Genomic DNA, 24,500 nt, shown 5'->3' on the forward strand with positions numbered 1-24,500 from the left:
TTTTTAACGACATTAAAAGTTCAGAAAGTATGATTTGGTACATGTAACAATTAAGAGGGAAAAAATCTTTAATTAGAGGGTAAATACCATTTTGGACCCTGTGTTCTGCAAAAGTTACAGATTGGATCCTGTATTTTGTTAAATGACAAAATAGACCCTGTATTTTCTAAAATAGTAAAAATAGGACCCTAAGCTTAATTTTTAACAACTTTTTTTTTAATACAACCAACTTGAAGACAATGCTTAATACGAACAGATACAAAAAAATGTAAACAATTTTGTCATAATACTTTTAGATCGGATTATAATTAAACTTTATTTTGACAAAAATCAATTCGGGGTCCTATTTGTACTATTTTAGAAAATACAGGATCCATTTTGTCATTTAACAAAACACAAGGGTCCATTGATAACTTTTGTAAAACAGAGGGTCAAAATTGTATTTACCCTTATTTACACTATAACATAATATATATTTAGATTAAATATGTGTATAAAATAATATGAGAGCCAATTGCACAAACAAACCACTCCTATAGTCCTATGCCACTCACTCATTGGCCTTCATAATCCATTTTGCTTACTCAAAACAACTCTCCACACCTTTCATTTCTTGCTGGGTTTTTCTCATTGGCCAAGTTTAATCATTGGGAAATGATAGAGTAGAAGGAGAAGAAGAAGAAATGCTCTCTTCAGCCCCATTTGCCCATCCTATCTCCATATCCATATCCATATCCTTTGCTCCCACAATTCCTAACCCTGTAACAATTGGAGTAAGATTAAAGCACGAAGCTTTACAACTCACTCACTCCTTATCTTCATCCACAAACCAATCTGTTCTTACCCAAGAAGAAAACAATTCTGGGGTTTACTATGATAGTCTCAGAGTTTTGGAATGGGACAAGCTTTGCGATTGTGTTGCCTCTTTTGCTCGTACTTCCTTGGGTCGTGAAGCCACCAAGGCAAAGCTTTGGTCTTTGAATCAAAATTACCATGAAAGTTTGAGGCTTTTGGATGAAACAAATGCAGCCGTTGAAATGCTTAAGCATGGTGGTTGTTCTTTGGATTTCACCGGCGTTGATGTTCTTCTGGTTAGTTTTTTTCAAAACCCATTTTGATTTTTGATGTGTTTTATTGGTTTGGTGGGAAATTCATGGTTTTGGTTACTAAAACTCTAGTGGGTCATTTAGATATAGTATAAAGAATTAAGTTGAAACAAGAATGGAAACACAAGAATTTTGTATGGGAAAGAATATGATTCGTTTTAATATGTAATTCTAATCATTTGCTAAAATTCAACCAAGTTAAGCTTAGGCATTTCTTCACTCTTGATCTTAATTTGAGACCTTTAGGCAAGTTTGTACTCATATGTAGTGTTGGATTTTGTGGACATAGTCGAGCTTTGTAGGTACAAATATTTAACTGTGAATTTTGTTGTGTATTAAAAATAGTTTCGTATTGAAATAATGTCAGAAATAAAAGTAACCTCACATAAGGAAAATGTTGAGAGTTTATACCTACAAAACACACAAATGACAAACAAAGCATACCAAGAGAAATGGCTGAGACAAAACAACAAGCAGTACTAGTAAATCCAGTATGAGAAAACAGAATGTTAGGCCCGAGGATTAGTATGGTGAGTAAGGGGTTAGTGGGGTATGCAGGAATTTAGTCTATTCTATGCATCATGGAGGGCTTTTACTCTCTGCCATTGTAAGAGATCTTAGTCTCGACTCTCGAGAGTTGAGCCGCAGACAATCAAAATTAACCAACTGGACCAGGCAGGGGGTTCTGGGCAAGCTGCGCATAAATCATCTTGTTGCGTGTCTTTAGAGCCCCAAGCAAATTTTGATTCAAATGGTGAATTTAAAAAGCAGCCATCCATCCTTTCGATTGGAAAAATTGATTTTGCTACAATGCTTGTATTGATTTTCTTTGTCATAATTCTAAAGTTAGTTACTGAAGGATGAGGGGTATGCCTTCAATGTCTTGGTGCTACCAGGGTGTTAAAAGATTAATTATTCTAGATTACCTTTTGGCTTCCTAAGTTTCACACCCGACCTTTGAGGTTCTCATTAAAAGCACCAAGTTACTTGGTTTGGATTCAATCAATGTGATTGATCCTACATCCAAGAGTAAGGCAGCAATGGCCTTAATGAAATCCACTATAGAACCGGATGAATACTTACACCCTCTCGAATAACATTCAAGTATTAAAAGAACACTTAAGCTATGCGCACCAAAATACTGATTTTGTAAAGCTCTTTCTAGTTTCCACACACTTGTACAATTAGCAAGCGTTCTCACACCTTAGGGTGATCATACCTAAGGCTATTCATTGAAGCTGAACAAATACAAGAGAAACCTATAACTGAATCTGAATGTAGCTAAAGCCACCAAGCTGCAGTCTTGAAAATAATCGTAGAACAGAGTTAATTAATAACTAAAATGTTTTCCCCTTCTATTTCGTAAATGGATTAGCTTCTTCTAAGTGTTATAAGTTTTGTATGTGAAGGTTCAATCTGCTATCCAACGTGCTCGAAGGAGCTCACTAGTGGAAGGCAATGAAGCAATGGCTGTCGTCTCTCTCTTACAATATGCCGATGCTCTACAACATAACTTGAAACTAGCTCTGAAGGAAGATGCAGATTGGTATAGGCGTTTCATGCCTTTGACAGAAGTAGTGAGTATTACTACCATATCCATAGACTCTTTAGATTTTAGCTGAGCACCATATGATTCAAAGTTTCCAACGCCTTATTTTTTCTTAACTTAAATGTGTGCAGATAATGGAATTTGTCATAAATCGGTCATTAGTTAAGTTGATACAGCAAATTATAGATGAAGATGGCTCTGTGAAAGACTCTGCGGTTTGTTACTGACTGCCTTTTTCAAGTGTAATACAATTCGCTATGTTTGACATTATTTTCCGCTGCTACAACCAAGTCATTGTCTTGATTGATTGTTCAAATGTTTTTCCCATTTGGTCTATTCTTTTAATGTTCGGTTTTCCTCCTATATTCAGAGCCCCAACCTAAAGCGATCACGAGATCAAGTTCGGACACTAGAAAGAAGGGTAATAGCTATTCATTCAATTTCATATTTTTTAGTTTTTAAACATTTACATGCTTATAGTTTGCTTGCCAGTTTAACTTCTCAATTTGGAAAACTTGGCTCATCTCGCTCACTTAATCTGTATTCAGGTATATCAGTTAGTGGACAGCCTAATCAGAAATGAAAGGAATGATTCGTCTTTAATGGTAAGAAACCTAAGTCAGATACCTTTCACTTGGCACCTTCAAGATCATTTCCCCAACCCAACACGCTTAACCGTTATTTTTTCAGGAAGTGTGTAACATTGAAGGAAGGTGGTGCATAAAATCAAGCTCTGACCGTATGACAAGTTTCAAGGGTCTATTGTTGACGAGGTCTGTAAAATTTGCTTTCTCACTTTCAAGTTTCAACAACTACTTTTGTTCTAAGATTTCTTCATTTGTTAGGAGCTCAGTTCTTCAATATTTTTGTCCTGAGAGTTAATATATTGTTATAGTAATTCAGGCGTTGGAAGTATTGTAGAGCCACTCCCTGCTGTGTCTTTAAATGATGAGTTGCAACAAGCGAGGGCGTCAGTGGCCAAAGCCGAGGCAGATGCACTTTCAATGCTCGCAACAAAGGTCACTTGCAGCCTAACTTACACTTTCATTTTTGCCTGTGATTAGAATCCTTTCACTTATAAGTTTTTGTTTTATTGCTTCGGTATCAGATGCAAAACGATCTAGATGATATCGAGTTGCTCTTGAATAGCATCATTAAACTAGATGTGGTAGGTGACGATCCCTGCTCTCTACCCTCGCTTATTCTTTTAGTTTCTTTCTGTCATTGTTAAAAGAGACACTCTTCAAAACTTGTCTTGTTGAAATGAGGACGACAAAGAAATTTTAGCCTAGCTCATCAAGCAAGTGTTGTGATATGCTAATGCTGTGCTTTAGGTCAATGCTCGGGCAACCTATGGTATGTCATATGGTGGTTCTTGCCCCGATCTGTCTCCACCAAGAGATGGTGGTTCAGAAAGCAAAGATTCAAACAATTTATCGACTTATAAGAGGGACTGGATCTTGTATATGCCGAAAGCTTACCATCCATTACTACTCCATAAACACAAGCAAAATCTATGGAAGGCGAGGAGAGAGTCCAAGAAAGCTTCTGAGGTATGATAATAAAAAATAGAATCTACTTTTACTTTGTTTCATTCCTAAATCGCTTGCTCTATGTCATGAGTTAGTTTTTAGCCTCTTAAGCATGCGAAAAGAAATTCATTTAGGATCATCAGTGAATATTGTCTTCTCAAACCCGAAGATAATACTGCAACGAGAGGAGAAAACAATACAATCACTCCATTTTTTATTATGCGTGATGAATGTTCCATTTTTTGTTGTAAGGAAAGATTGCTGCACTTGAGCAAGCTCGGCCAGTTCCAGTCGATTTTTTTATAGCACAGAAAACTCGAGTTTTGGTTATAACTGGTCCTAATACTGGGGGTAAAACTATTTGCTTAAAGACAATTGGATTGGCTGTTCTGATGGCAAAATCAGGTTCTTACATTTCCTTTCTGTACAACGGTTCTCGTTGGAATTACTGATTTTAATCAAACATGGATTTGGTATCTAGACATCTAGACAACTTCTGATAATTTGCTAAACTTTGCAGGACTTCATGTTTTATCTTCTGAATCTGTACGAATCCCTTGGTTCGATTCTGTTTTTGCTGACATTGGTGACGAACAGTCCTTGACTCAATCATTATCCACCTTCTCAGGCCATTTGAAACAAATAAGTGTAAGACACATCTTAATTCCTCTCACACTACCCGAGTCAAAGCTAATTTTTCTTCCAGAATTGTACTGTGTTTCTTTCCTGATGAATACTTTTCATGTTAACATCTTACAGGAGATTCAATCACAGGCTACTAGTCATTCATTAGTGCTATTAGATGAGGTATGCTTAAATCTAAACCATTTTAATCACGAACACGAGAAACATAGTCTTATGTCTAGATGGGAATGTACCGATACAATGCATACCATGTAATCTTGTATATGTGTTAGGTTGGTGCCGGAACAAATCCCCTAGAAGGAGCAGCTTTAGGAATGTCACTGCTAGAATCTTTTGCTGAAACCGGTGTTCTATTAACCATAGCTACGACTCATCACGGGGAACTTAAAACCTTGAAATACAGGTCAGTTGCCAAGTCAAAAGATGAAATGTTTGCAATTATAATGTCACATTTCGTTTCAGTCGTTTCACCCTTTTGAGATTTTTGTTGTATAGTAATGATGCCTTTGAAAACGCATGTATGGAGTTCGATGAAGTGAACCTCAAGCCAACTTACAAGATTCTTTGGGGAGTACCAGGTTCTTACTCGAAGCTATGTAATTTGTTCTAAAATTACAGTGATCTCAGCACTTACAATGACATCTTAGAAACCGAATTTTTATCTTGCAGGGCGTTCAAATGCAATCAATATAGCTGAAAGGTTAGGACTATCAAGTATTGTAGTAGAAAAGGCCCGTGAACTGTATGGTGCCGCGAGTGCAGAGATTGATGAGGTATCACACAACTTATTGTTCTATAAAAATAAGCTTTTGAGAAGAATATTTCGATTCTTTGATGAGAGCTATTTAGTCTCTAACTTCATATCCCATAATGCAGATTATACTCGATATGGAAAAGTTAAAGCAAGAATATCAAGAGCTTTTAGATGAAACACAGCATCATCTGATGTAAGAATGTTGTTTTCTTTTCTGAATTCTTACAAAAATTACGAAAGAAAATAATTCAATCGACTAATCCTTGAAATGATATGATGAATCACATTGGTTAAAGCTTAAATTTCTCATGTTGAGTTAATGTTGTAACAATAGGCTATCAAGGGATCTTTACGAAAAGCTTTTGGTAGCGAGAAGGAAGATCATGAAACACAGCGCAGAGCAAAGGTTCAGAAAAATGCGTGTAATATCCGAGGCTGCCTCCAAGGCACGCTCTATCATTCACAAGAATGTTCGCCAGCAGCGTGCATCTGCAACTCGAGCCCCCTTAAACATACAGAAAAGTACAACAGATAAAGAAAGCAACCATAAGAAGGCTATTAACTCGGGAAACACTTCTTCTGCAGCGAATATGAAATCGTCTTCTGCTGCTGTAGATGTTAAGCAATCACCACCAATAGGTATCATCTGTCATTGTCAACTTAAGATTAACAAAAATTGTTTGATAGAAGAATTTTAATGGCTATTTCGGTGTCGAATCGTATAGTTGCAATGTCATAATCTTCATAACTTGTTTCACCTTTCAGGAAAATCTAAGCCTCCTAAGGTTGGTGACATGGTACATATCCTTTCCTTGAGAAAGAAAGGGACAGTTCTAAAAGTGGATTCTTTTAAGGAAGAGCTTTTAGTTCAAGCTGGTAATTTGAAGTTGAAATTGAAATTGATTGATGTTGAAACATGATTAGGAACTGATTTGTGCAAATGAAATAGTGTGATTAGTGTTAATTATTGTCTTATAGTAACCATTGTTTAGAAAATCTTAATGATAAAAATATATATAATAATAATAGCACATATAAATTCTTGAACATGGATTTTGAATTAAGAAACACATGAAACTAAAATTTAAATTTTCAATTAGTAACATAAGTTTTCATGTTTAGGGAAATTTTATGGTGCATCTTTTAAAAATTGGTGTACTAATGAATCTCTTTCGTATTTTTGACATTTATATTTTTTCATATGATAGTCTACATCATAATTATTTATTTAAGGCATTCTGTAAATTTTTGAGAAATTCAGAATAATTTAACCGCCAAAAACAAAGTCAAAAAAGTCTGTTGCACAAGTGTTTTTTTTTTTATTATTTATTTTACAAACGCTTGTGAAATAGAGAGTTTGAACCCTACTAGTACTATCTTTATTGTAAATATTTTGAATTTTTCAAAATTGTAAAAAAATTAAATAATATAATTACAATATAAACCATCTTGAAATTATAATTATTTAGCTATCGAAAATACAAAAGAGTGCGTTGATGCATCTATTTTTGGGATGTACTATAGAAGCACTTAAAATGTTATAATCATTATTAAACATCCATTATTAAATAATCTTTAGTGATTAGAAAGAAAATGTAATAATACAATACATGAAAAATCTTAAAACTTGGATTAAACATGTATAAACATGAAAGGGTTTTCAATTAATAACATAATATTTCCATGTTATTATTTGACTTATTTTTCTTTTTAGCCAAATGTAGGTTTCTATAAGGTGAGAGAATATACATATATTTTGTTAGTCCTATTCTAAACCTTTTCACACTAATCTTTTGAAGAAGAGTTCCCTTTTTCTATGCTTTTCTAATATTTTCTTTTTTTTTGAGAAAAGCTTTTCTAAATTCAATGTGTGTACATTATATATTAATTAATTAATTATTATATTATATGTTGAAATATGACAAAGCCATGAGAGTGACACAATTGGTATATATATATATATATATATATATATATATATATATATATATATACTTTTTTGACTTATTTAATTTTTTTAAACCTCTATTACCAACTTAAAATAAACGTATAAGAAAAGAAAACTATCACCAAATGACAAAAATCACTTCCTCTTTTCCTTCCCATTTATGTGTTAGTGGAGTCCTTGTAATTGTTCAAGAACGTGTCATAATATAACATAAAATTATCATAATAAAGAATAAAAGAACAAAATAGAACAGAACAGAATCCACTTCTAATTTTTTATTTTATTTTATTAAATTCAATTCAACTTGGGTTGAATATGAATTTACTTTCCAAGAAGTTGACCAAACATTTAATTTGGTCTCCCAAGTTCTTCATCTTTGGAGTAATAAGTAATAATGTCATTGTTGGAAACATCAACAACCCACCCACATTCAAAGGTAACATCCAAGAAATAGAGCATGAAAATCAAAACAAAAGATGAGATAAACATGGGAAGAGGACCAAATATCCATAAGAATAGAGGGAAAGAGAAGTAGAAAGCTCTTAACCCTAGTGACCAAAAAAAGCTTCCTCTATTCACATTCTTTGCTACAAAATCAACTGTCAAATGTTGGTGTTGTTGATGATCTCTTGATATTTTCTTGTATGGTACATTTATTAGGATGCTTGCATGGCTGAAGTACCTACAAACATAACACAACATACATTTAACACATTATACATAAAAATACGAGTAATGATATGTGCATTTAAAATATAGACTTAAAAAATACATATGGATTAAGGAATCAATAGAGAGTGTTTCGCAAAAAATAAACTTTGTGCCCACCCTGTTATCCATTTACATGGGAAATTCCTGAACCATTAGGAGATCTTATGGCTCCCACCCTTTTTAACAATTAGAGGTAAAAGATACTCCTCGTACTTATCACGTTCTTTATTTAGACAGAAAATCTCTTTCCTACTAGAGAAGAAAAATGTGCATCACTAAACATTATAAAAACTACTAGATTCTTATATTAATGGTTTTACATATATTTATATATGTAAAAGAACATATACCTTATAGATTGGACATTGAATAAGAAGGCAACCAAGAAGCAAGCCAAAATGCAAAAGTACTTGAGAGAAAAGCTGGCCTCACTTCTATCACCAAAAACAAACAAATCAGTTTTGTTTCTACCACCATTGGTCATTAACACAGCAATGAGAGAACTCAACATAATGGCCGTCGATGCCAAGAGGGTCGACGCCATTATGTTATTTCTCAACGTTTGAACAGCAAGAACTCCGTTCTTTGACACATCCTGCAAAATTAAACACAAAATATAACATGTCGTTTATCACAATTAATCCATGCAAATAAAAAATTAACAAATGTCACACCAAATTGATCTCATTATATATATTTCATTCTCGAGTAATATAAAGCATTATTAATACAATTTTAACAATACTATATATTACTCGAGAATGAAATAGAACAGAACTACATCCGAAACGTATATATATATATAAAAAAATAATAATTGCTTATTACCTCCATCATGGCGCGGACCCAATACCGGCGATGAATGGCATTGACACCGATGACAGTCTTAGTTGGATGGTAAATAACTCGATAGAGAAGCCAACCATGGTAAACCACCATACCCAAAATTCCTAATGGCACTAACATATAATCAATAACCCTTTTCTCCATTTTTCTTCTTCTTCTTCTTGAAATATTCAATTTGTTTAGATTGTGTAGTACTATTATGTTTGTGCTTGGTACTAATAAAATTGGGTTTCAAACCGCACAAAGAAGAAAAGGGAAGCAAATTCACATTTGGCTTGTGAAGAAGTGAAGGAAGAGTAGTACTATAAATATGCATATTTATAGGGAAAGTAGAGAGAGTGACAAGGCTGGCAAATTGGACCTCATACGTGTAATGTAAGAGTACCCCTTATTAAGCAAACTCACACTCAACACACTCTTTTTATTTTTATTTAAATTAATTTTTTTTTTTAATTTTTTATTAAAAAAAATAGAAAATATCAATTATGTGTTTTTGTGTGTTTTGTTAAATCACAATTCACATCCTAAGCTCAATCCCTACGTACAGTTGACAACTTTTTATTCAGAATAAATAGTTATTTGTAATTAAAATATAGTATTTAGATATAAATTGTCACTAATTTAATTTTAATCACAACTAATTGTGCTTTTTGTGACTAATATCTTTAGTCACAGATTTTTTGTGATAATATAAGAATAATCATTTATAATTAGTTATTGTTAGACATTTATATGTATAAACTGAATATACGTATGTGTATATAATATATGTATAATCATTTATAATTAGTTATTGTTAGACATTTGTGACTAATTTACACACGCTTTGCTTATTCTTAATTTTGTAATATTTGTTTTTCCAGGTCATGCAAATATGTTCTTGCTACTATTATTTTAAGAACTGGAACAAATGCAACATATATTATAACCTTATTATTATTATTGTTTCCAATATGTTTTTACTGGACATAAAACTTTAATTTAAATTTATTATTCAAATCTCTCTAAATTAAATATTATTTATTTTTTATTCATTTATTTCCTTCCGAACTCATAATATAATACTTAATATAAAATATTGCATACATGCATCGCACGTAACAATATACTAATATATATATATATAATAATTTCAAACGAAAACTAAGATCTAGTAATTTGATTTAGAGTATTTTACATTAAGTGTTGAAAACAATTTTTATATATATATACATTTTATTTACAAGATTTTAAACATTTTGTATGGAGTATGATTAATTTTTAGGATTTTTTTATAAAAATTTTAGTTACATTTTCTATGCCTCATAAAATAATATGAAAACATCGCAAAAAACTATATAGTATAAATATTTTATGAAAATAACGATCTATATTTTTGCAGAATAACTTATTATCCATAAAAATATTTATAATATAAATTCGTGTTTATGTAACATTTTAGTATTTTTTTATTAGTTATGAAATAAATTATTTTAATCTATTTTGTAAAACATAAATTTTAAATTGCCATTAACCAAAAAAAGAAATGAAAGAAAATTGCCTATTTATTAAATTAATTGATATTTTTTTATTTATTAAAAGAAAAAAGCAAGTAAAAATAGAGCATGTTACAGGGCACTAGTGGTGTCTAGCACCTGTAGACATGTTGTCTTGTGATTAGCTAGCGATACTCTTTAAAAGCTATTATATTAAACGACCTGATATTTAGTTAGACCAATAATAATATTGATATGTTACTAATTAAGATGAGATTAAGGTAAAATTGAGTAGAGAGATTAACTAATTAAGGCTCTCGTGCTGCCCACTTTGGAAAGTAATCAACTAATTAATTAGTTAATTAAATACGCAATTAAATATATATACATAATTAATCCTAGTTTAGCAGTAAAGTGAAGCACTAATATTATGACCAAAACATATTCCAACATCATGTTGATCATGTGTGGCTGATTATATAATATTGTTACTTTTTTTAATTAAAATATTAATTTTAAGTTATTTGAATTTCAACTAACTAATATGTCATCACATTAGTTTGAAACTTTTGAAAGTTACAATAAATAATTCTAATTAGATAATATTATCCCTCAATTTAAATTGTAAATTTAAATATTGTTATTGTTGATGTTGAAAATTAATTCAATAACAAATTTGTGTTATGATTTTGAATTCTTTATATTAGGATTGATCTAATCAAATTTATGAATTATGCTAGTTTACATAATTTCTCTTAATTATTGGCAATTCTCTTTTTAGGCCTTCCGTCTTCCGTACTAAAAGTAGTTTGGACTGGTATTCCAGCAAAATTTTGATTAGTTTGATGTGTTCAAGAATTCGTAAATTTTTGAGTAATGAGGTATTCTATTTATAGGCGAGAATTATTGGGTCCGTCCCTTTTAATGGGCCTTGGACCAAATGGGCACTAGCCCATTTAAAGAAACAATTAAAAAAAAAAGAAGAGAGAAATAGCTGATGGTTGTCCTAGAGAACAAGAAGCTAGCAGCCAAGAAAAAGAAAGAAAAAGAGAGGGAAAGAAGAGAAGAAAGCTAAAGAGAGAAAGTGGAATTTGCTATTTTGCATTGAAGATCAAGTAGTTGATTCTCATTCATATTTTAGCTCAAAGTTTGGATGTTGAATCCTTGTAGGCCGATTTTACGATTATTTTCTCTAAAGTGCTCTTCCACAATACTCACTTGGTGAGACCCAAACTTTCTTTCATTTGTGTATCCATCTTTAAGATGATGATGATTGTATTAGTGATTCAAGATTGTTTAATCTTGATGTTGTTGTGAGTAGGGATGCACATTTTCTCCATGGAGATGGGGCTTCGTGGGGACCCGCCCCTAATGGGGCGGGGATTCCCCGTCTAAATGGGGAACGAGGCAGAGACGGGGATTACTTTTTATCCTCGAATGTTAAATGGGGCGGGAACGAGGATCACACTCCCCGTCTCGACGGGGACCTATTTAGTATTTTATTTTATATTTCTAGTAATATTTTATAATTTATAATTTATGTTTGTATTTTTTTAGTATATTAGTATTATTTTTATGAATTATAAGTTGTGGTTTGTATAATAATTAGTTTATTAAATAATAATTAATGTATAATATTTTAATTTTTACGTAATTTAATATTTTTATATATTTAAATTTTTATTATAAATTTTATTTTTTATTAGGGGATTTCTTGCCCCGTTCCCACCCCATCCCCAATAGAAAATAAGCGGGGATGGGGATAGGGGAGCACTCCCTGCCAATTTCCCGCGCTATGTGCATCCCTAATTGTGAGCCTCTAGTTTTACTAGAGAAGAATATTGTAATCTCATTATTGAACTTTGGTGATACATAATGGATGATTTGAGCGGACTACGGTCCCATGATTTTTTCCCGCATTGAATTTCTACGTAAAAATCTTGGTGTCTTATACTTTTATGCTTTATTTGTATATTTTCTATTACTTGTGGTGTTTTGGTTTTAATATTTCTAACATGTTTGATAAATATCTCATTTTTGGCATACAAAGCGAAAAATATTATGAATAATTTCAATAAGTTTTTCCAATAAGTGGTATTAGAGCTAAGGTTAATTGGAGTTGAATTCTTGTGTGTTGAAAAATGGATGAGTCGGATGGAATGATAGAATTGAGCTTGTCAAATTATGCCTCTTGGAAGCAATTGATGGAAGATTTGTACAAACCTATTAAAGGTAGTGAGAAACTGTCTAAGTTACATGATGAGGAATGAAAAGTTCAACATAAAAAAGTCATTGCCTATATTACACGATGGATGGATATAAATCTTCATGAACACATCTCTAATGAAATCAGAGCTGATGCTGTTTAGAAAAAGCTAAAAAATCTCTTTGCCAAAAGAACGACTGATAATAATATTTTTCTACTTAGAAGATTTGTAAATTTAAAGTACAAGGATCGTGGTAGTATGGTTGAGAAAATAAGTCAATTTCAGAGTCTTGCGAACCAGTTAGTTGCCATGAAGATGAATATGGATGATGAGATGCAAACATCATTACTCCTCAGTTCTTTACCTGACAGTTGGGAAACTTTTGTGATAACTCGTTTCTAATTCCACACTAGAAGGGACTTTGACCATGGATTTGGTCAAAGATAGTTTGCTTAATGAAGCCAAAATGAAAGCACAATGTGAATCTTTTTCTTCTTCTGGGACTCTTGTTACTGAAAAGCATGACATGCATGGACGAAGTCAGACTAGAAATTAGTATGGTTCTAGAAGAAGATCCAAGTCTAACAAAAATATTAAGTCTTATCATTGTAACAACCAAGTCACTTAATAAGGGATTGTATAAAATTAAAAAGAGAGCAGAATCAAGGGAAGAAAAACTAGAAAGAGACTAATACAATTGCCACTGAAGGTAATGTTTTCATTGTATGTGATGATGGGTGTGTTTGTCTTGCAACCCAAGATTGGAGTTGGGTTATTGATCCTGATGCTTCATTCCATGTTACTATCGTAGTGATTTCTTCACTTCTTACACTACTGGTGACTTTGGCAATATCAAAATGGGACACAGTGGTTCATCGAAGATTGTGGGTATTAGAGATATTTGCTTGAAAAGTAATGTTGGTAGCAAATTGATTCTCAACGATGTTAGGCATGTTCCAAACATTTGCCTTAACTTGATATCTACTAGAAGACTTGATGATGAGGGTTTCATAAATTGGTTTAGTGAAAGTAAATGGAAGCTCACAAATGGTTCTCTTGTAGTGGCAAGAGGAAAGAAAGCGAATACTCTCTATGTCTTGGAAGCTAAGATACACAAAGGAGAGATTAACTTAGTTCAGAAAGATACAAACATTGATCTTTGGCACCAGAGGCTCGATCATATAAGCGAGAAAGGACTTCAAACTCTTACTATAAAGTAATTCCTACTGGATTTGCAAAATATGCCTCTTAAAACTTGTGATCATTGCTTAGATGGAAAAGCACATAGAGTTTGTTTTCATACACGTCTACCATCTAAAAGATCTAATGTTATTGACTTGATTAACACTGATTTCTGTACTATGCTAACTAGAACTCTTTGAGGTGCACTTTATTTTGTTACTTTTATTAATGACCATTCTAGAATTTTTTTGATTTTTGCTTTGAAATCTAAAGACCAAGTGCTCGATGCTTTAAAAGAAATTCATGCTAAAATTGAAAGAGAAACTAGAAGAAAGTTGAAGTGTGTTCGTGCAAATAATGGTGGTGAGTATAAGGGTCCATTTGAGTACTACTGTAGACTCCATAGAATCAAGCTTGATAAGTCAGTTCCAAAAACTCCTCAACATAATGGTGCTAGAAAGAATGACTAGAACAAATGAAGAAAGGATTAGGTGTATGTTTTCCCATGCTAAGCTACCTAAGTACTTTTAGGGTGGGGAGGCTGTGAGAACTCCAATTGATTTTATTAATCTTTCTTCTTTAGTTGCTCTGAATGGTGATGTGCCTAAGAGAGTATAGAGAGGGAAAGCTGTCTCATATGATCATTTGAGAGTCTTTGGGTGTAAAATATTTGTTCATATTCCTAAAGATGAGAGATCCAAGCATGATGACAAGGCAAAACCATATATTTCTTAGGGTATGTTCATGAAGAGTTTGGGTACACATTATGGGATTCAGTGAACAAGAAATTAGAAGCATTTTTGGGGACCGAAACTCAAAAATAGAAGTTTTCTATCGATAAAAAGTATGACAATACCCTAAATATCGAGGAAACACGAAAAAACAAGATTGTGAAAAAACAGCCTGAAAAATGGCAGGCCATTTCTATAAAAAATGAAAGACTATTTTTTTTGGGATTTTGCCAGTTAAATGGTACCATTTTCTGCTACAAAGAACACAAAATCTGAATTCGAGCTCAATACAACCCCAAACTTCAAACTATGCCTCAGATCACCTAATTACATCACAATAAACATAACCTAAGCAATAGCAGTAGCTCGAACACACATAATCGAAAAATGTCATTGTTGACGCAAGTTTTAGTTTTTGAACTCAAAATTGCTCAACCATTAAACTAGGCACCAAAACCAGTTCAAATAAACTTCAACTAACTCAAAAATAACCCAGCAAACCCATCACCTAGGGTTCAAATATAATCAAACCTCAAACTTTGCATGCTTGAACTAAAGTTGAACTTTCAAAATTAAGGAAGAAAGAGTTTCTAAGGCTTACCTTTGATCTACACCCTTATTTTCTACTAGAAATCACAAGAAATTAATAAAGAAAAACTTTATTTTCTGCTGGTTCTTTTGGCCAAAGGAGAAAGAGACTAAGAGAAGAGGTGTTAATGGTTTTTTTTTTTTTTTTTTTTTTTTTAAATAATTTGCGAAAATGAAACAATAATCAATAATTGATTAATTCTAGTAAGACATTATTCGACTTAAAACACTTAAAAAAGCCTAGGATTCTACTAAAGACAAAGTTAACCACTTGGGTCATTTCTAAAATTGTCCCTTACTTCTCATTTGAGTTATATCAAGACTTAAAAGGGAAAATGGTCAAACACTACAACTCCATTTAAACCCGATATGTCAAATATCACTTATGATTGTCTCGCTAGATAAAATATTCTAAACAATCCCATTTGACTCTAACGGCCATTTGTCACATTTTTATCGTTACCGAGCAAAAATCATAAAAACAATAAATTTCACATATAGCATATATATAATACACCAAGAGTTTAATAAAATCTCTAGAATTAAAAAATTATAACCCTAATACTTATTTCTTGAAAATAGGGCCCCACAATATATATAATCACATATAATCATAAAATGTAAATAATTAATACTAATTACTCTACTAATTATTTATATTATAAGTATGCGGTCATTATTCTTTTGGTATAATGGTTAAGCTAGTTTATTCATATAATAGAGGTTAAGGGTTCAAATACTTTTGATTTTTAAAAAGTTACTTTTTCTATTTCTATCAATAAAATTTGTATTTAGCACTACTATATTAATTATTGTTATTTTTTATTTTAAATTATATTTAATACTATAAAATATATGTTTGTATTTATTTTTAACATGTTATATTATGTAGGAAAAAAGTACAGTCCCTCCTTTTACAAAAAAAAAAAAAAATTATGTCATCCTCAGTTTAAATCTTATATCTGCCACTGCATATAAATAATTTTGTTTGAATAAAATTATAATATAGTTTAAATTTACACTAGGTAAGCATTAATATTTAAATAAATAAATAAAAATTTGTAACTCCACTTGGATTATTAAATTATACATTACATAATATAATAATAATCTTATTAGAGATTACACCATATGTACTTTATTTTCTAAATAAAATAATCAAGAAGTTGACTAACCCTATACATAATATAACAACCAAATTAAAAGAAATATTATATTTTTTATTAAATCTCAATATTTTTTTATATAGTAATTTCCTTGTTAGAAACATCAATAACTTTGTTCTCAAAGGAAACATCCAAGAAATAGAGCATGAAAATCAAAACCAAGCAAGAAACAAACATGGGAAGAGGACCAAATATCCATAAGAAGAGAGTGAAAGAGAAGTAGAAAGTACGAAGCCCTAGAATCCAAAAAAAGCTTCCATAGTGAACATTCTTATCTACAAAATCAACTGTCACTTGTTGGTGTTGATCATCTCTTGATTTCTTTTTGTATGGCACATTTATTAGAATGCTTGCTTGGTTTAAGTACCTATATATAATAATAATACAACAAATTAATTAACCAACATTAACAAAAAATAAATAAAATTAATGATCATGATTGTTGATATTCAAACTTTTTAAATCTTCGCTAACTAGGTTTTGAGTTTGTTTTTCGAAAATATTCTCGCTTTATAATTTACAGAGAAATGTTAAGAGACATCTTAAGATTAATTTCAATCGCTATAAAAGATTATTAAGCCCTATTATTTGTCACATCGATATATATGATGTTGGATATTTTTTTTAGTAAATCAGTCAAGTATGTTGTTCAACTACAATAACAAATTACAACTAATTTTAATCCCCTATTCAAGTACTTTCAAACCAAACTCCTATCTATATCCTCAATCTTCCCAATATCTATACTATGTATTGTGTTATGGGCACTTCATGGTAACAATGCTGGGTAGTTGGATACATTAACGTGTCTAATGCTCTTTACCACGTAAACACTTTATTTATTAGTGCTTAGGGCGGAGCATAACATTCAGAAAATTGAAAAAATTGTTCAAATCGATCTATCGAACACTGTTAAATCGAAACGAAAAATCGAAAAAACTGCTCACGGTTAAAACCGTCAATGAACGATCAATTTTTTTTGAGTAATAAACCGACCGTTATACATATATATTAATTTATTAAGTTTTTTTTTTGCTTAATGTATTGTAGTTACTAATAATATAATAATATATTATTATTTTATTAATATTAAAATTAAAAGAATAAGATAATTAGTTTTTAAATAATTAATGTATATGTTTGTAGTTGTAAAATGTAGAATAATATGTTTATAGAATAAATTGGATCATATTTTAAAGAAAAAAAAGTTCGGTTTGGGCGGTTTAAACCGACCAATTACCGTTCAAAACGGTCAATTTTAAGATAGGTTCTGGATTGGTCGGTCGGTTTTCAATTGCACCAATCTAGACCGAAAATCGAATTCTGAATTTTTATATAGAAAAAAATCGACCAAACCGACTGATGCTCATCCCTATTAGTGCCTGATCTTAAATATAAGCGGACTATATTTGTACCTACAACTCTTGCTAACAAGTCTCATTTTTTTCAAAATATTATGTTATATATATATATAAAAAGGCTTCAAATTTTTTCAAAAATACCATTTTATATAAAACATTACAAAAATATCATAAATTATTTTGGCTTCAATATTCACAAAGTGACCTTAGGTGTAGATTACATATGGAATTGGCTTTCTTCATATTTTAAAAATAAAACATAACATATAATATTTTGATGCATATAAATTATGTATAAATATGTAACAATTATAATTGATCATACCTTATAGATTGGATGTTGAATAAGAAGGCAAGTAAGAAGGAAGTCATTATACAAAAGTACTTAACAGATAAGCTGGCCTCACTTTTATTTCCCATAACAAACAACTCATGTGTACTTTCACCAGTACCGGTAGTCATCAAAATCGCGATGACCGAACACAACATGATGGCAACCGTCGCCAAAAGTGTCGACGCCATCATGTTGTTTCTCAATGTCTCAACCGAAACCATTCCATATTTCGTTACATTCTACAAAAACAAACAAACAAACAAACAGAAACAACGAAGATTAAAATAAACATATAGCTTAGTGATACTACACTTCTTTTCAGATATCCAGAATATCGAAATTCATATTAAAAAAACATGGCGGGACTCACCTCCATCATATTTCGGACCCAAAAACGGCGGTACATAGCATTGACACCGATGACGGTCTTGGTTGGATGGTGTCTAACTCGGTGGAGAAGCCAACAATGGTAAAGAACCATAGCCAAGAGTCCCAATGGTATTAACAAATAATCAATAACCCTTTTCTCCATTTTTCTTAATTTTATCTTCTCTTAACAAAAGTAATGAAGAAAAAGTTCTATAAATATGTATGTATAGAATTGAGTTAAAACTTATATAACAAGATAAGAGAAAGAAAAGCTAATTAAGCTATATGGGATTTTGCTTTGGAAGAGAGACAATATATTTACGCGTATATATAAAGAAAAGTGGCTTAGATATTCTTCTTAATCATCACATATATACGTACGTGTACGGCCTTAATTTCTTTTGTTATTATCTATATAAATATTATTATTATTATTATTATTATTAAAACCCTAGCAAGGCACCACCGTTGTTGACGGCGTCATCTTTGGGTTTTATCAATTAAGGCTGGCATCTTCTTCAATGTCAAACCATGATTTATTAAATAAAGAAAACATGTACACATATATATAAATATTTATAATGAAAAATTAATTGTTAGGTGGTGAATATATCTATGAATAAGTTACATCTTTATTTTTGTTTTCATGTGATGATGGTACATGTGTAATATAATTATAAGGAACCTTTAATTTTATGAATTTTTTAGATAGTTGCATGCATTCATATTTATTTTTGATATATTTTTTTACGTGTGTGTAACAAGTTGTTTGAATATTTAACTTCTTAAATTTGTAAAAATTCTCTTATTACTATACATTGTAAATAAATTATATTATATATATAAAATACCTAATTACTATAATTTATACATTTAGAAATAAATGTACATGAATTTTTTTGGTGAGAGAGCATAGAATTTTGAGAAATGTTAAAGGGTACCAGTGGTGCTTAGTACCTTCTTATGTGTCAATATCGCTATTGGTCTAACTAAGTATCGGGTCCCATATAATTTAATATAATAGTTTTTAGGGAGTATCGCTAGCCAATCGTAACGTGACATGTCGAGAAGGTGTTAGGTACCACTGATGTCTTATAACAATGCTCTAGAATTTTAGTGTAGCAAATATAAATATTTATGTGTGTGTGAGCACTAATTATATTAATTGCTCTCTCTCTCTCTCTAATCTCTCTCCTTTGAAAAGTTTCACAACGTACGGTACACGATGCCCTTTGATCAGAGAGATTTCGTATCAATAAGTATAAGTGTTTATAAATTTCAAAAACAAACAAAAGAAGAAAAGTATATAAGTGAATGTGCTTGGAATATCATTCCAATTTTATTTGATATTATTTTAATGAAGAGTAAGATATTATTAAAATTATAAAATCTTATATTAATGGCTAGGTGAGCTGTATGATCATGAAAAGGAGTGTCAAGCATATAAGTTTGACTGCAATTTTCTCTATATAGTGGTTGAGTTCCTTACATCACATGGGGTGTACGGTACTTGAATAATGAGTTTCATATATATAATATATAATGTGCTTTATTATTTTAATTACAAGTTCTATCTCAAGCTAGGTCATCAATTCATTAACAAATGTATTATGAAAATTAATTAATTAATTGTTGTTAGTTGAGTCGTAAAAGCAAATTAGAACCTGCCTAGTTCTTTGGAAAGTCGTACGGAAAATAGGTTTCATATATTTGATATGATATAATAATAAAAATGTTTGGATTTATTTTAGGGATTATTTTACAAAAATATAAAAATAACAAAAAAATTACAAAAATATAGTTTCACGGAATTTTAAATATTTTTACGATTTTTTTTATTTTATTTACAGAAAATACGGTCTTTTTATGTTGTAATCTTGTTAATTTGTTGATTTTTTTGTTATCCTGTATGTTATTTTTTATTGTTATTTTGATGTTACTTTTATGTAGTTTTCTTGTTGATTTTATGTTGTTTTCCTGTTATTTTTTGGAAAACCGTAAAAATGTAAAAAAAAAAAAACATTCTTTGAACGTAAACTTGTAAATATTTTTGATCATTTTCAAATTTACTTGTCTATCCCGTTTAATAAATAGATTGTATTTTGGTTGATACGACTAATATAAAACTTGTTAATGAATTGTTTAATTAATTTAAGATTTTAACAAGTCATAAAAAAGATCATAAAGATGTTAAATAAGTTGTTAATAGGTTAAGGGGTCGATGTGTTTGATCCAATTATAGAAAAAATCCATTTATGAAAGGTTTACATAAATTGTATCTTATCGTGTCAATTCGTTTATAAATTAGTCGTGTTTGGTTATCATTTTTTGATACAATTATTATATAATAAGTCGTGTTAATTTGTGTTGAGCATATATCTATATATTAATATATATGAATCTCGACATAACATGAATATAAACACAAATGGCCACCCTCTACACAAGGCCACTAGGTCACCATCTCGCCAGGCTGCAAGATCACCATCTCACGAGACTTTATTTAGGCTTGGAAGGTCCAAAATGTTAAGTTTCCCAACAATTAGCAATAAAATAATAAATAACTTAAAATCCGAGATGTATTGAGAAGGTAAAACGCCAGAGGTACACCAACATTAAAGGACATGAACGAACAAGACAAATCAAATCTACGACCACACCACATAACAAGGCTTCAAATGAGGAGTGACATCAGTGCAAGAAGGTATACGAAAGTTGTAGCATCTCGACGCTTCTAATAGCATGCATGCTTGAAACCCGACTACCACTACCTTTTTGGCTCTATTAGTATCTCCAGCAAAGCCTCGGATCTAATAGAGCTTACTTATAAATAAAACGTCACCCTCTTTGTAAAGTAGTTGGAAAATCAATGTATCAATTACCAATAATCCAAGAGAAAAATACATTTTTTATTATTACTCTGAAATATTTTTCCTTTGAAGTTAAGTTTCTCTATAAGTTTATTGCAGTTTTACGAGTTTTCACCGTTTACATTAGGGTTGGACACAATTAAGTGTTTAAATATTAATTGGGCTATTTATTATTAATTCAAAGAAAGAAAATAACCTAGATTATCCTACTATTTTCAAATCAAAAAATTCGATAAATATTAGTATATGAACATATGTGTACGTAGAATTTTTTTCTTTTCAAAAACCAACAATTCCATATACTATATATATGCGGTTTGAAAATTAGTATCAACATGTAACACAACCTAGTAATTTAGTTTTAGTCACTAAAAATATATTTAGTGACAACAAATTATAACTTTTTTGACTAATATTTTTATTCAACATTTTTTAATAATTACATATATAGAAATGATTTATGCTTAGTTACAATTCTTTTCACCTTTAATCGTAAATTTATTTTCTTGCAACTAAAAGTTAAAAATAGAACGGTAGCTTATATACATGGTGTTAATAACTACAAAAAACTGTTACATTTAGTGACAACCTTTTAGTTACAACATAATTTTTTTATGATTAAATGAGACTAATTTTAGTTACAACAAAAAGTTACTTGTGACTAAAACGTAATATTCAGTTACAAGTTGTCATCACTAATTTTAGTTTTAGTCACAATAAATATATTGTGACTAAAAACACATTTAGTCACAACAAATTATAATTTTTGTGACTAATACTTTTAACTACGGATCTTTTGGTCACAACACAATAATGACAATTTATAATTAGCCACAATTTTTTTATCTTTAGTCACAAATTTTATTGTGACTAAAAGTAAAAAAAAATTGTAGTAAATGTCAGACATCATCACATGCATCACAATTTTGATTTCGATATTTTTCTTTTGAAGTTTCTCTATAAGTTTAACGAGTTCGTATAGTTTAACTTGAAAATCCGATAAATACTAGTATTTGAAAATTAATGTCCAACACAGTAGTATACAGTTTGAAAATTATGTAACACAACCTAAACAAATATAATAAATAATAAACTAAACTCTACATGAATAAAATTGATTTTTTCTAGCACTACTTTTTCATCAAAAGGGGGTAGAAAAATTAGTACGTAGGGATATAGCAAGTTTTAGAATTATGTGACATGATAATATATGACTCAAGATTTTTAAGCTACAAGCTATTAATTCATTGTAAAAATACCATTACGCTACACTCAAAAAAAAAAAAAAGACATGATAATATGACTCTACAAAAAATCGGATTTTAATGATAATTTTTTAATCGTAACTTAAAATTTTTTATTTCTAAATATTTCAATCTTGAATATTTTAGAAGTCTATCCTCCATCTTGCTTTAGTGTGCAAACATACTTCCAAATTATTATTTATATATATATATATATAATTTACTATTCCATATAGAAAATCTCTAAAACTCAAAGATTAAATAAAATTTGTAGATTTGTAAAAAAAAACTTAATTGTCTATTAATTGAATGATTTAAAATTGTTAAAAAAATAAACTTTAATAAATTTGTAAAATTTAATTTTGAATAAGGTAAATTAATAATTAAAAAAGTTATGGAGAAAAATCAATCTTCGATCCACCATCATTTTTCATTTATCTCTTTGTTCTAAATAGGATTTTGGTAGTATTCAGATACACTTATTAATTTAATTTTAATTACAGTAATTAGTGTTGTAACTAAAAATACATTTAATGACTAATATTTGTTGCCGTGAACTTTTTAGTAATAACATAAAAATAATAATTTATGTCTAATCACAAAACATTTTTATATATAGTATGACATCGATAGCTTATATACATGGTGCCAAAGCCAAATATCATATGCGTCACAATTTTAGTTTTGATATTTTTTTTTTACATTTCTCTTTATTAATTACATTTTTACGAGTTCTTACAATTTACGTACATTAGGGTTGACAATTAAGTGCTTTACTATTAATCGGACTATTTAATTAAAAGAGAAAAAGTAACAAGCTCGATTATCCTACAATTTTCAACTTGAAAATCAAATAAATGTAAGCATTTGAAAATTAGTGTCAACCTGCTCATGTAACACAACCTAACCAAATATATGATAAATAGCATACTAAACACTACAAGAAAAAAATTGATTTTTTCCTTACACTACTTTTTCATCAAAAGCATGAAGAAAAATTATTAGTAGGATGGCAAATTCAAGAATTATATAAGTTAGGTTGGTTGAACCAAAATCTAGAAAACTAATCACTATAAGAAATGTCACTTTTACCAGTACATGCTATTGCATTGGTAAAAGTAATTTTTACCAGCGCATTTCGCAAACTGCATTGGCAAAGAGATTAAAGTTTTACCAACGTACATTTGCAGTGGCTAAAATTTAACTTTTACCATCGCATTTACGCGTTGGGAAAAATTATTTTTGCCAGCGCTTTTCATTTTATGTTTGGCAAAAGTTCTAATACCAACATTGATTTACCAACCCTCTTTTACCAACACATCACAAGTAAATTCTATTTTACCAGCGCAATACCAACTTTTTCTAGTACAAAAATGTGCTGGCAAAAGTGACATTTCTTGTAGTGAATTAAGAAACAAAGATGGGAATATATAAGTTCTCATAACAACAAAGGAAAAAAGAGATAGTTCCTCTATTCATATTTCTTCCTTACTTCCTCTATTGTGAGGGTTTATTTATCAGTTAAATTTTTAGTGAGGGCTTTTATATATAATTTTATTTAGTAATTAATTTAAAACACTTTCCCTTGCTTTTTCGTCAAATTACTATTAGGGTAATATGCTATTTTGACATTTTTTTTTTTTTGTAAAAATTACTAATTGAATTATATCTATTTTGATAAATAATAATTTATAGACCCTGTGTTTTTTAAAATAATACAAAATTAATAGATTATGAACTTAATTTTTATCAATTTTTTCATTTAATATAATCAATTTGAAACCAGTATCAATCACGAATAAATAAAAAAAATATAATTAATTTGGTCATAACACTTCCAAATTGAATTGGGAAATTTGATTTTCTATACTTAAAAAACCCT

At 30.2% G+C, this 24,500-nt stretch overlaps 3 protein-coding genes across 3 annotated transcripts; 1 reads left to right on the top strand and 2 right to left on the bottom strand.

The window, feature by feature from the left end:
- The first annotated feature begins 510 nt into the window (after positions 1–510).
- On the top strand, positions 511–6,630 carry LOC133033039 (uncharacterized). Its single transcript, XM_061107574.1, has 18 exons — positions 511–1,091; positions 2,516–2,683; positions 2,787–2,870; positions 3,026–3,076; positions 3,204–3,260; positions 3,346–3,428; positions 3,551–3,674; positions 3,764–3,823; positions 3,990–4,208; positions 4,445–4,592; positions 4,708–4,835; positions 4,947–4,994; positions 5,105–5,235; positions 5,328–5,410; positions 5,502–5,605; positions 5,709–5,779; positions 5,921–6,225; positions 6,352–6,630. Exons 1-18 carry the CDS (start codon positions 684–686, stop codon positions 6,504–6,506), a joined length of 2,427 nt encoding a protein of 808 aa, XP_060963557.1. The 5' UTR covers positions 511–683; the 3' UTR covers positions 6,507–6,630.
- A 1,151-nt stretch (positions 6,631–7,781) lies between these two features.
- LOC133033058 (uncharacterized) lies at positions 7,782–9,392 on the bottom strand. Its single transcript, XM_061107609.1, has 3 exons — positions 9,074–9,392; positions 8,596–8,840; positions 7,782–8,216 (listed from the first exon to the last, which is right to left on the bottom strand). Exons 1-3 carry the CDS (start codon positions 9,233–9,235, stop codon positions 7,883–7,885), a joined length of 741 nt encoding a protein of 246 aa, XP_060963592.1. The 5' UTR covers positions 9,236–9,392; the 3' UTR covers positions 7,782–7,882.
- A 7,054-nt stretch (positions 9,393–16,446) lies between these two features.
- LOC133033059 (uncharacterized) lies at positions 16,447–18,804 on the bottom strand. The gene is made up of 3 exons (XM_061107610.1): positions 18,506–18,804; positions 18,127–18,374; positions 16,447–16,807 (listed from the first exon to the last, which is right to left on the bottom strand). Exons 1-3 carry the CDS (start codon positions 18,665–18,667, stop codon positions 16,516–16,518), a joined length of 702 nt encoding a protein of 233 aa, XP_060963593.1. The 5' UTR covers positions 18,668–18,804; the 3' UTR covers positions 16,447–16,515.
- Between the last annotated feature and the right edge of the window lie 5,696 nt (positions 18,805–24,500).

Source organism: Cannabis sativa, unplaced genomic scaffold, assembly GCF_029168945.1.
Source record: "Cannabis sativa cultivar Pink pepper isolate KNU-18-1 unplaced genomic scaffold, ASM2916894v1 Contig2, whole genome shotgun sequence".
Lineage (NCBI taxonomy): Eukaryota > Viridiplantae > Streptophyta > Magnoliopsida > Rosales > Cannabaceae > Cannabis > Cannabis sativa.